Source organism: Adiantum capillus-veneris, chromosome 4 (assembly GCF_014529385.1).
Source record: "Adiantum capillus-veneris isolate H3 chromosome 4, ASM1452938v2, whole genome shotgun sequence".
NCBI classification, from domain to species: domain Eukaryota; kingdom Viridiplantae; phylum Streptophyta; class Polypodiopsida; order Polypodiales; family Pteridaceae; genus Adiantum; species Adiantum capillus-veneris.
Window position 1 is genome coordinate 30,685,338 of NC_140934.1, and position 13,096 is coordinate 30,698,433.

A 13,096-nucleotide genomic window follows, 5' to 3' on the forward strand; every position below is an offset into this window, starting at 1 on the left:
AACAACAGAAAAAGAAATCTTCAGGCCCTAGATTGTCAGCACAGCAGCGCGCCGAGTACTACAAAGAGGGCAAATGCTACGGATGTGGGAAACAAGGGGATGTGGGAAACAAGGGGATGTGCTTACCAAGTGCCCCAACAAAGCGTCCAATGATCAGGCCGAGTACAAGCCAGAGAGTTCCAAAGCGGCAGAGGAGTGAGCAAAGAAAGGAAAGACCAAGACAAGACTGATACCAGATTTTGTGGAGACCGACCTAGACCTGATGGATGGATGAAAGTACGGAGCTCTACAGACATGAGGCAAAGTACTCGTTTAAGAAGCCCTTATCTTCTTTGATGGAGGAGCCAAGCCCAACTTCATCTTGATTGAATTGGTGGCTCGACTTGGGATTACGCCGGAAGGGATGGGATGATCGATCGAGGCAGTTCTAGCGGCACCAAGGTGGGATGTTTCTATTACACTTGTCATGGGCAAACTTTGGTTGCATTGCCAGGGCTATGTAGGGCACGAGGACTTCTACATCATGCCTTTGGAAGGGTGTGACGTCCTATTGGGAATGCCTTGGTTCCATAAGAATGGCGCTATGGCCGATGACAGGGCAAGGAAAGTGACATTGAAGAATGAAAAGGGTAGAGTTATAGTACTTGATGTAAAATTAAAGGGCAAGTCCATCCCACTTGTATCGGCTTTGGCCGTTTTGAAATTAATGAAATCTAGTCTGTTTGTTTACTTCCATCTACTTGAATGAGTTAAATGACAATCAAACGTCAAATTTGAGAAGGAACGACAAGATTTTCTGCAAGCTCAAGGTGATTGTTTCTCGGAAGGCTTACTGGGAGAGTTACCTTCTTAGCAACCCAAAGATCACACAATTGATTTGATTCCCTGCAGCATGCCACCGAACCGGCCACTTTACCGAGTTAATAGTGTCCAAAATGAGGAAATTATGAAGCAGGTAAGAGAGCTTTTGAAAAGGGTCAATTCAGCCCAGTACATCACCTTACTGTTTGCCAGTGTTGGTTTTAAAGAAAGATGGATCTTGGAGAATGTGTATTGACTACAAAGCTCGCAACAAATTTACCATCAAGAACAGATTTCCAGTACCCAGGATCGATGATATACCGGACTGGTTACAGGGTTCTACATGCTTTAGTAGAATTGACTTGAAAAGTGGCTATCATCAGATCAAGATTTCTCCTGGAGATGTATACAAGACCGTGTTCAAGAGGTCCTTTGGATTGTACGAGTATTTGGTGATGCCTTCGGGTCTCACAAATGCTGCTGCAATGTTCAATAGGATGATGGACATGATTTTTAGAGAGTACCGGTCATTTGTAGGCACCTTTTTTGATGACATCATCATATTCTACAAGAGTGAAGCAAAGTGTTAGGTGCTGCAGCGGAATGAATGTTTGCGCTTTGCTCAAGATGAGTGCTCTGAACTGTGCTCAAGGTTCCTTTTGTTCTTATGGAAGGTAGAGCCTTCCGTCCTTAATGAGAGTGCTATGATCACAAACAAAGTGAATGGACACTGCGTGCAAGTGTATGAGACTGAGAGATAGAGAGAGAAGAGAGATACAACACCAGAGACATTGTAAAACCCTTCTCCGAAGGCCCCACTCTCGTCGGCGAGAGTGGTCTACTTATGATTGCACAATTTGGTACAAGTGAATGCAAATGATCGATGCAAGTCTAGGCTGTGTCAACGATGACGACGGGGATGACGAAGTCGACCTAAGGGCTGAAATCTGCAATCTCTTCTACTGCTGTCCAAAAACGCTATGGGTTGAAATCTGAGGCTAGTCCAAAATGCTGATTTGAGGGCTGTTTTCGGTGGGTCTTTGACGCTGAAAATCTGCAGGTTTAGGGCTGAAAATAGAGGTATCTTTGGGCTGAAAACTGATGGTCCTCACGGCTTGAATCTGCTACGCTTTTCGGGGCTGATCTTGCCGGTTCTTCATGGCTGAAAAACGCTGCATGGTGAGGTCTGTCAAGGCTGAAATTCTGCTAACGCTGTAGGTTGCAAAAAGGCTAGGGATGCAAAAACGCTAGCTGCAGGGGTTCCTTGGCGATGGTGCCTTTATGCAAAAACGCCGGGCTGTGGAAAGTGATGGCGATGTTGCAGATGTTGAAAACGCTAGTGAATGCTGTTGAAGAAAACGCTACGGGAAGGTGATTGCTTGGAGGGGAGACCACCAAGTTCTTGTTGAGAAGTTGCCTGCTGAGCTTAGCTCCTGTTGCCTCTTCTTCCAAATAGTGCTAGCTCTAGTTTGCTTATATACAAACTTAGCAAAATTGCCCTACCTACTTTTGTTGGAAAGTCACTTAAATTAATAAGTGAAAAATGCCAAAAATAGGTAAAATAGGCTAAATGCACTGGAAAATTCCCATGAAGGATTCTGATGGGAATGCTTATGATCATGCTGTGTGCAACCAGAGGATATGCATCTACACTAAGTGACTGGGCATACATGGTCTACGAATAGACTCACAAAAGTGCCAGATCACTTCTAATCTAGACTGACTGGACTGGCTGAACCCTGATCATGCTGTAGCTTGTCCACGGATACATAGGGTTGGATGTGTCACGTGACATCCCCTCCTTTTCAAAGTGAGGTACTGGTACCGAATTGTTTGGCGTCGAGGGAGATCGCCAATAACATCCGGAATCCTGGAAGGGACTCTTCGCCGGCCCACTCTTCGCGCGGTACTTGAACTTCATAAAGGTCTGCAATGCTTGCTTCTTTGGGCCGCGCCGAAAGCGACACAAAGTCATGTGTGGCTCCGTCAATGCTTCAACTTCGTTGAGTGTCATGCTTCTTTCTTCTTCAAGAATCTCCATGGCTGAAAATTCATGAAACCATTTCCAACACAAAACCATGAACATACCTATTCCATGTAAAGTGAGTGGAAAAAATCTTCTTGTCCTAATAGACTGTGCATGCAATGTGGATGAACAAAGAGACGGAATGCCCAACCGTTCACCACACACACGCAAACAACGAGATCGAATCTTTCTCTTTTGATCTAGAGCAATCAACTTTGGCAATTCACAACGGAAATGCCCATGCTTGGTGCTCATATTTTCATGTGCTCGTTCTATGAATGTGTCATGCCAAGGAAGAGACATGGAGTGTGACATCCTTGAATGCATACTTTTCAACTTTTCATGAAAAATCCGCATACATTCGTGCTCATTCATGAGTAAGACGTGCTCAACGTACAATATGTCATGCCTAGTAAAAGGAATCACATAAAGACGCTGACTAAAATACAGGAAATGATCACGAATCAAACACTCGTACAATGCGTGCGTATCAATCATGCGAACACGTAATACTTCCTTGGGGGGGGGGGGGGGGGGGGGGGGGGTTTCTTTGGACCTAGGCTCGAGAGCCAAGATCGGTTCTTCCTGAATGATCGAATCGTCCTGTGGGGGTTCTTTGGACCTTGACTCGAAAGCCAAGATCGGATCTTTGTGATTGATCGAATCTACAACGAGGTTAGCTTCGCTAGCAAAAGTATCCACTAACACATCATCCTTGTGAACAATCACATCATCTTCATGCTTGTGAGAAATCACATCTTGATCATGCAAATCATCATGCAAATCCTGTGTGTCATGCTTTGGAGAAGAAGAGACTGAGAGAGTCTCCGTCTCCTGAATCTCTTGCATCTCTGCCGGCACTTGAGAAAAGAGTCGCAAGAACTCTTGCATGTGTCGCTCGCGCTGTTCTTGTCTTGCCTTTCTTTCTGCTTCTCTTTTTGCTTTGTCTTCTGGGTGCCTGCGATCCATTTCTGCTTTTATTTCTGCGTGTCTGCGAGTCATTTCTGCTATTCTTTCTGCATTTCTTGCTTCGCGTTCTAAGTTCCTTTCCATAAACATCAGCTCAAAGCCTCCATAGGAGTTAGTGCAATCCTTGACGTAGATTGGAAAGGGGGAGGGTCGAAATCCGCTTCGAGTGAGGACCATTCTGAAGTCGTGGGTTCTTTTGGTCTTGGGTTCTTAAGTTCACGAGGAACTTGGGTTCTTGCGAGTCTTGAGTTCTTGAGGTTTTCTTTCGCTTGCAAACCGCGTTTGAGAATGATCTTCTCTTCATCCGAGTTCTACTCCTTTCTGCGGGCGCACCCCTTGGTGGCCTTGCACTCACACCAAGGTTGATTTTTCCCACCTCATGTCGATTGGCCGGCCGCTAAGTGCACGGTCCGCTCTCAATGAGTGAAAAGAGACACAAGGGGAGGCTGGACAAGCCCTTCTTTCCTGGGATTCCTGTCACTCTTCAAAAACACGATTAGGAATTGACACGCCCAAGCGAACTTGGGTTCGTGCGACCGCAACAAGCAAAAAAAATTCTTGTGATTCTTGTGGTTCTTTCCTTGAGTGATACAGAACACTGCCAAAGCTCTGATATCAATGTTAGGTGCAACGGCGGAATGAATGTTTGCGCTTTGCTCAAGATGAGTGCTCCGAACTGTGTTCAAGGTTCCTTTTGTTCTTATGGAAGGTAGAGCCTTCCGTTCTTAATGAGAGAGTGCTATGATCACAAACAAAGTGAATGGACATTGTGTGTGCAAGTGTATGAGACTGAGAGATAGAGAGAGAAGAGAGATACGGCACCAGAGACGTTGTAAAACCCTCCTTCGAAGGCCCCACTCCCGTCGGCGAGAGTGGTCTACTTATGATTGCACAATCTGGTACAACTGAATGCAAATGATCGATGCAAGTCTAGGCTATGTCGACGATGACGACGGGGATGATGAAGTCGACCTAAGGGCTGAAATCTGCAATCTCTTCCACTGCTGTCCAAAAACGCTATGGGCTGAAATCTGAGGCTAGTCCAAAACGCTGATTTGAGAGCTGTTTTTGGTGGGTCTTTGACGCTGAAAATCTGCAGGTTTAGGGCTGAAAACTGATGGTCCTTACGGCTTGAATCTGCTACTCTTTTCGGGGCTGATCTTGCCGGTTCTTCATGGCTGAAAAACGCTGCATGCTGAGGTTTGTCAAGGCTGAAATTCTGCTAATGCTGTTGGTTGCAAAAACGCTAGGGATGCAAAAACGCTAGCTGCAGGGGTTCCTTGGCGATGGTGCCCTGATGCAAAAACGCCAGGGTGTGGAAGGTGATGGCGATGTTGCAGATGCTGAAAACGCTAGTGAATGTTGTTGAAGAAAACGCTAGGGGAAGGTCCTTGCTTCGAGGGGAGACCACCAAGTTCTTGTTGAGAAGTTGCCTGCTGAGCTTAGCTCCTAATGCCTCTTCTGCCAAATAGTGCTAGCTCTACTTTGCTTATATACAAACTTAGCAAAATTGCCCTACCTACTTTTGTTGGAAAGTCACTTAAACTAATAAGTGAAAAATGCCAAAAATAGGTAAAATAGGCTAAATGCAGTGGAAAATTCCCCTGAAGGATTCTGATGGGAATGCTTATGATCATGCTGTGTGCAACCAGAGGATATGCATCTACACTAAGTGACTGGGCATGCACGGTTTAGGAATAGACTCACAAAAGTGCCAGATCACTTCTAATCTAAACTGATTGGACTGACTGAACCCTGATCATGCTGTAGCTTGTCCACGGACACATAGGGTTGGATGTGTCACGTGACACAAAGCATCGACACCATCTGTTAAAGGTTTCCCAAGCATTACGGCAACATTGATTGATGGTTAATGGGGAAAAGAGCGAGTTTTTCTTGCCAGAGATACACTTTTTGAGACACATTGTCTTTGTGGACGGTGTAAAGATGGACCCGACCAAGATTAGATATTGGCAAGATTTGACAAACGTAGATGAAGTTCGTATCCTCTTGGGCTTATGTTCCTATCATCGGCGGTTGTCACGGGACATGCACCACGTGCCAACGGAAAAGAACAGACTAAACAACTTTAAGCACTTAAAAGAACAATTGAACTGAAAGATATGTATGATATGAGACGGGGAGTGACAGAGTTCCACCCCACGAGAGCACTGGCCCCAAACGTTTGCGCCCTTTTTGGTGTTTCTTTATATTGCTTGAACTCAGTACATCGCCGATACTCCATCCTCTGTACCTTCTCTTGGAAGCATGCCAGAGAATGAGCCCTTGGCTCATATTGTCACGTGACACATCCAACCCTATGTGTCCGTGGACAAGCTACATCATGATCAGGGTTCAGTCAGTCTGGTTAGTCTAGATTAGAAGTGATCTGGCACTTTTGTGAGTCTATTCGTAGACCGTGTATGCCCAGTCACTTAGAATAGATGCATATCCTCTGGTTGCACACAGCATGATCATAAGCATTCCCATCAGAATCCTTCAGGGGAATTTTCCAGTGCATTTAGTCTATTTTACCTATTTTTTATTTTCACTTATTATTTTTAAGTGAGTTTTGTTGAAAAGTAGGTAGGGCAAATTGAGTAAGTTTGTATATAAGCAAACCAAAGCTAGCACTAAATGGTAGAAGAGGCAACAGGAGCCAAGCTCAACAGGCAACTTCTCAACAAGATCCCTTGGTGGACTTTCCTCCAAGCAAGACTCAACCTAGCGTTTTCTTCATCTGCATCAGCCTTGCGTTTTTCAGCATTTGGATCATCGCCAGCAAGTCCCTTGCCTTAGCGTTTTTGCATCAGCAGATCTTTACTGCAAGAAAGTCCCTGCACACCTAGCGTTTTCTAGATTGCACCCTAGCGTTTTGGAGATCCCAGCATTTGCAGATCTCAGCCTTTACAGCCTTCAGCCTTGGCGATTTTCAGCAGGAGAAAGACCAGCAGATTCAGCCCGGAAAGACCATCAGTTTTCAGCCTTTAAGAACCTCAGTTTTCAGTCCTAAACCTGCAGAATTTCAGCGACAAAGACCCACAAAACAGCCCCCAAAATCAGCGTTTTTGGACTAGCAGCAGATTTCAGCCCATAGCGCTTTTGGACAGCAGATACACACTTGCAGATTTCAGCCCTTAGACCGGTGTCGCCATCCCCGTCGTCATCGTCGACATAGCCTAAACTTGCATCAGTCACATGCATTCCGTTTGTACCAGTTTGTGCAATCATAAGTAGAGCACTCTCGCCGACGAGAGTGGGGCCTTCGAAGGAGGGTTTTACAACGTCTCTGGTGTCGTATCTCTCTTCTCTCTCTATCTCTCAGTCTCATACACTTGCACGCACAGTGTCCATTCACTTTGTTTGTGATCATGGCACTCTCTCATTAAGAACGGAAGGCTCTACCTTCCATAAGAACAAAAGGAACTTTGAGCACAATTCGGAGCACTCATCTTGAGCAAAGGGCAAACATTCATTCCGCTGCACCTAACACATATTTTAAGGCCCTTGGCCTCTCAAAAGCAGTTCGCATGAAAAGCTATAAACTCAAAAGAATCTGGTCCAAAAGCACCAACACAATATCATCAGCATATAACAACAATGGGATCCACGTCCCTGCCAGCTCGGCACCTCTGTCACGCTATCTGTCAATGTAATCAAACACCTCATCAACATACATACCAAATAGAGTAGGACACAATGGGCAGCTTGTTTCACCCCCATAGTAGAGTGAGCTAAATCAGATACCCCTTCCGGAGTGCGTACATGTCCCATCACTGGTCTGTACAAAGCCATAATCCCCCAAATCAACTCTATGGGCACCCCCATCTCCTGTAGTCTGCGCAACAATCGAGCTCTCGGTACCATGTCAAATGCTTTGCGGAAATCCACAAAGCTACAAGAAATCCGTCTTCCATGTGACCTGCCCTCCTCAATGATGGCTCTGAGTGTCAAAATATGATCAAGAGTGGAGAAACCCCTCCTGAAACCGGCCTGACCCTTTGCTCGTACACCTTCACCCTCTGCCCAATTACTCAAGCACTGCTCAAGAATGGATGCATACAACTGTGCCAATGTGTGTCCAACCATAATAGTGTGGTAGTTCCCAAGCTTTGTAGGATCACCTGCCTTGAAGATAGGCACAATAGTAGACAAGAGAGAGAGAGGAGGAGAAGAAGAAGAAGAAGAGAATTTTAACGTCGTAGGAAACTATCCCAAGAGACCTTAAAAGATCTAGAGAGAGAGAGAGAGAGAGAGAGAGAGAGAGAGAGAGAGAGAGAGAGAGAGAGAGAGAGAGCTTTCTGTGATGTTACAGGTGCTTCGAAGTCAAGCTCATCAACTGATCCTAACCCTCTATTAATAGAGTCTCTTGGACAAGATCCAACCACGAAAAATATAGAGAGCACAGCTTTGATGGAGGAAGTTAGTAAGCTGATCTCATCCAAACACGATGGATCCACAGCTCTTGTTGAGCCATACAAGGCTGAAAACGATGGCTTAGTGAGTGCTCAATTGACGCCTGAAATGCTACTGTTGCAAGCGCAGGAGGAAAAGCAGCAGTGGCTTGCATTGAAAAAGGAGGGCAAAGGGAATGAAGCATTGCAAGCATTTAAACGAAGTAAGGAGCTGGAACGGCAAGCAGAAAATCTTAAGCTATCCATAAAGCGAGCCCAAAGGAAGGCAACGACCTCAACGATCAGGAAGGAAAAATATGAGGAAATCAGCAGAACAGAATCGAATCAAAAGATGCGTGCAGTAAGTTCTGAAGATGCTGAAGGTGTAACAGAGAAAGCTATACCTCAGTCTAAGTCAAAAAAGGGTGGCTTCAAGGAGGGTAAAGAGAAAACAGATGATTTGATGGATGCTCTCAAAGAATTGGGTTGGAATGATGCAGATCTGGTAGATGCAGGAGGCAAACAAAACAAGGTAAAAACAGTTGAGAGTGAGTTAGCAGAGCTAGCTGCAAGAATGCAAGACGGGAATGAAAAGAATCGTCAAAAAGGCACGTCTTCAATGGAGGTTCTTGCTCACAAAAGGAAGGCGCTTGCTTTAAAAAAAGAGGGTAACATGGCAGAGGCCAAGGAGGAGTTGAAAAAGGCTAAGCTCTTGGAAAGACAACTAGAAGAACAACAGTTGCTTGGTGGTGAAGAGGACGAATCTGATGACGATTTACGTGCTCTCATGGGTGAAATTGATAAAGAGAGTAAAAATCATAGAATGGATATGGGCATGGATATGGATATCTCCTTTGTTGGTAACATTCAGGAGGATGATGATCAGGGTTTTGAAGTCACCGATGTAGACATGGATGATCCTGAAATGGTTGCAGCTCTGAAATCGATGGGATGGGAAGAAGAGGCTGCTCAAATGGAACAGGTAAACCAAAGAGCACATGCACGGCCCAAAAATATAGGGAACAATCTTAAGCCTGGACAGAGTGCTCCAGATCGTTTGAATTTTTTGGAAGGATTTGAAACAACCTTGGATGGAGTGGAAGCTACTGAGGATGATATGAAAGATCCGTACTTTCTATCAACGTTAAGGGCTATGGGGTTTGAAGAAGAGGAACCTGCAAAGTTGATGCAGCCTGTGTTATCCTCTGTTGAGGATAAAAGAAGGCTACAGCAAGAGGTACAATTTTTGAAAAAGGAAGCTCTTGCTTTGAAACGTGCTGGGAAGCTTCAGGAAGCGAAGGAGGAGCTGCGGCGGGCAAAGCATTTAGAGAAAGAGCTTCACGACGTCAGATCCTACCGTAATGATGAAGAAATTATTGAGGCCTTTTCTGCGCAACAGCAGCAATCTTATTTTGGTACTGAGTCAGAAGCTCTAGACCTGCAGCAGACTTCTGCCGAGGATACTGAGAATGTTGATGTTACTGAAGAGGACATGGGGGATCCTGAGCTTGCCAAAACATTAAAATCTCTAGGTTGGCAAGATGACCCTGAGAGCGATGATGGTCTTGTCACAGAGGTTGAACCGTCTGAAGAGGAGTTTCGAGCATCTCATAATACAAAAAGCAAGTCTGAGTTGCAGAAGGAGCTGCTGGGTATCAAGAGAGCAGCTTTGAAGCTGAGACGAGAAGGAAAAGTAGAAGCAGCAGAAGAAGAACTAAAGAAAGCCCATATAGTGGAGCAGCTAATGGAAGAGTCAGGCAGAGCTTCAAATGTTAAGAAGGCAAAGCCCATTGACGAAGAGCCAGCTGACATTACTTTGCATATTAAGAATGTCAAGGTTGATTTAGATCAACCAGATTTACTCAAAAGTGGCCACCTCAATCAGGAGAGTTCCTCGCTGCCGAGGAGCAGGATTGAACAAACGGCAAGACCCTGTAAGAATCTCTCTCTCTCTCTCTCTCTCTCTCTCTCTCTCTCTCTCTCACAGCACACAAAGGAGGCTGTTGTCTACTACTTGAAAATCCCATTGAACAAGCAAATGGTGCCGATCCAATTGGGGCAAGTAGCCTGTAGGCAAAGAGTTGAAAAAGTTGATACGACTAGCCAAGCATATCGTGCAAATTGACATGCACAACCAATCACCTAAAACACTCACCCACAAATACACCAGATACTCAAAGGCATGTTTGTTCTAAATGCACTCACAGGCTTTAACCATTAGAGAGGTAACACACTGTAGTGTCAAGGGCATGTCACACTGGATGTATGATGCAAAACTATAGACAATCAGTTTGAGGCATCTTTCTCGCACTCATGAGATTTTTTTAATGGGTGACGCAGCAAGTGACAAGAATGAGATGGCTGATGAATCATTCAGGGATGCTGGAAGGAAAGTTGATTCTGGGCTTGATGACCAACATTTGCAGGAAACTGAGGTCAGACCCAACCTAACGTCTAAACCTGGTACTGCACCTGTTGGTGGTGAGCAGGAAAAGGTGCTAGAGGGAAAAGACGATTCGCTTCCATCCTCAGTTATACAACCTGCTCCAGAAAAAGTGTCTTCCGTATTACGTGCTCCGAACCTCACAGCGCCACCGAAAGAGTCCAGTAAAGGACAAGATACGGGAGCCCCTTTGCAGAACAGCGCAACAGCAGACCCCTTGTCAATGCATGCTTCACAACAGCAGATTTTGTCATTGAAGAAACAAGCCCTTGCACTGAAGAGGGAAGGCAGGCAGCTAGAAGCCAAGGAGAAGCTAAAGGAGGCAAAATTACTGGAAAGGATGCTTGTGTCTGACTCCGCAAGTTATAATATGGACGAAGTTCAAATGCCTTTGCAACACTGTGAGCTTGAACCAGTGTCTCCGCCAACCGCGGCTGCAGTGACTTCATCGAAGCAACCTTCTAACACACCCAATACCGCTGCTCATAAGTCTACAGGCAAAGATAGAATGAAGCTGCAGCAAGAGTCTTTGGCCCATAAGAGAAAAGCTCTTGCTTTGCGACGGGAAGGGAAAACGGAAGCAGCAGACATGGAGTTCGAGGTAGCAAAGTCCATAGAAAAGCAGATGGAGGAGCTTGGTAGTGCAGCAGAAGGGCCTTCTGCTATGCCTAAAGGAGATGATTCAGGTATGGTTGAGGATATATTTGATCCACAGCTGCTTGCAGCACTACAAGGACTTGGGTGGAAAAAAAGTGATTTGCGTGCAAAGCCGCCACTAGAGAAGCCACAGCCGGCGACTCACAAAAGTAGCACTGAGGCGCCAACTACCAGCACAGCAAGTCTTGTGCAAAATAACGAGAAAGAGGAGCTGGAGCAGAAGATTAAATCAGAGAAGATTCGAGCATTAAACCTAAAACGGGCAGGCCATCAGACAGAAGCCTTGGAGGCGCTGAGAGGAGCTAAGCTTCTTGAGAAAATTCTTCAGTCAATGAAATAGAAAGGCTGCTCACCACATTGTCCCCACAGATGGTGGTGGCCAATGCACATCCACATGGAAGCCAATGCACATCCACATGGAAAAAGTTACAAATTATTTCTTAGGCAAGAAACTCAAACAGTGCCTAAGGCAATGGCAATGTTGTAGACTTATGTATAGTAGTACAAATGGAAAACAAATTTTGAAGGGTTGTGATTTCTTTGCAGTCATAAGATTGCATATAGTCTTGAAGAATCTCTGCAATGCTCCACTATTTCAAGTTGGGCTGTCTAGCTTTTACTTGCCATTGGCTTTTCTTAGCCCTTCTCATGTACTTCTGTTATCGATTTCGACTAGTTAGCATCGTTACAGAAACGGATCTTTGAAGGCATATGATTCTTTACAGACCATTTTGATCATAACGCGAGGGGGTCAATGAAGACACGAATTTATCTTGTGGCTTTTCAGACGCACTATACCCAAATGAAACTCAGGGAGGTTGCAATTGAGGATGAATATGCTGACCGTTGGCTGCCTAAATGTATAAACAAAAATATCATTTGCAGAGATATTCTGTAGCCTTATTCCATATAATCTAGGTGCAAAGATTTGTTGGCACTGCTAGTTTGGCTTTTTAAAACAAGCCTTAGTGCAGAAAGGAGCTATGCATACATTTGGATATTTTATGGTTTGTATTGGACCCACCTCTGCATGTGAAGCATTGAAATCTTCTTTGTTTTTTAATTTGTAAATTGGTCTTCTGAGCCCCATGTGACTTCCTGTTTATTTGGAGTTTAGAATGCCAAGGTGAGCCTTCACCTCGGCATTCTAACCTTTTTAGCCTTGTAATCTGTCCATCAAGAAAGGAGAGTGCCCTTGCATCTAAATTTTATAGCCCTGTAACCTGTTTTTATTTTAGCCACATGAATGACTAGGGGTGTGTGTGTGTGTGTGTGTGTGTGTGTGTGTGTGTGTGTACATATATAGATCCCCTTACTTCGCTTGTTAGCCGAATTGGCTTCATAATAATTTGAGTCAGCTTAGATTAAGTCTACGGTCAAATTCTAATACATTTCTATTCTTTGACTGATAAAGTAGAACCTCCACCATCACACGGTTCCTTTGGGAGTATGAACACTGAAAGGTGGTCTATAGCACATAACACGAGTGGGTATTTTATCCTCAAGGATCGGATAATGGGGGTCTCTCTAATCCGAGCAAAAATGGTGATAATCAGGCTAATAAAGTGCTAAAGAGCCAAGTTAGTCACATGGAATAGCACTTTATTCCAAGACTTGGAACCGATGGGACTAGTTCATAGATGAATAGTGGTAGACTCGAGGAAAGTCAGACCTATGGATTTCTAAAATTGGTTTAAAAATTACAATGGAAATGGAGATCCATATGATCATTTAGCATATATATCAAATATTACAAAAGATTATTTTGGATTTTGGTCATATTCTTGTGATAATTTATCTATTTAT

The 13,096-nt window shown here is 44.6% G+C and overlaps 1 protein-coding gene across 3 annotated transcripts in view; it reads left to right on the forward strand.

Moving 5' to 3' along the window:
- The window catches only part of LOC147458943 (phosphoinositide binding protein), a 28,455-nt gene extending 16,539 nt beyond the window's left edge, over positions 1 to 11,916 (forward strand). For all 3 annotated transcript variants that reach the window (XM_086510359.1, XM_086510361.1, XM_086510360.1), the window contains 2 exons: positions 8,112 to 10,124; positions 10,531 to 11,916. In XM_086510359.1, coding sequence (XP_086366485.1) covers positions 8,112 to 10,124; positions 10,531 to 11,630 — 3,113 coding nt within the window. In that variant the 3' untranslated portion in view covers positions 11,631 to 11,916. The remainder of the gene's footprint in view (positions 1 to 8,111; positions 10,125 to 10,530) is intronic.
- Positions 11,917 to 13,096: the final 1,180 nt, after the last annotated feature.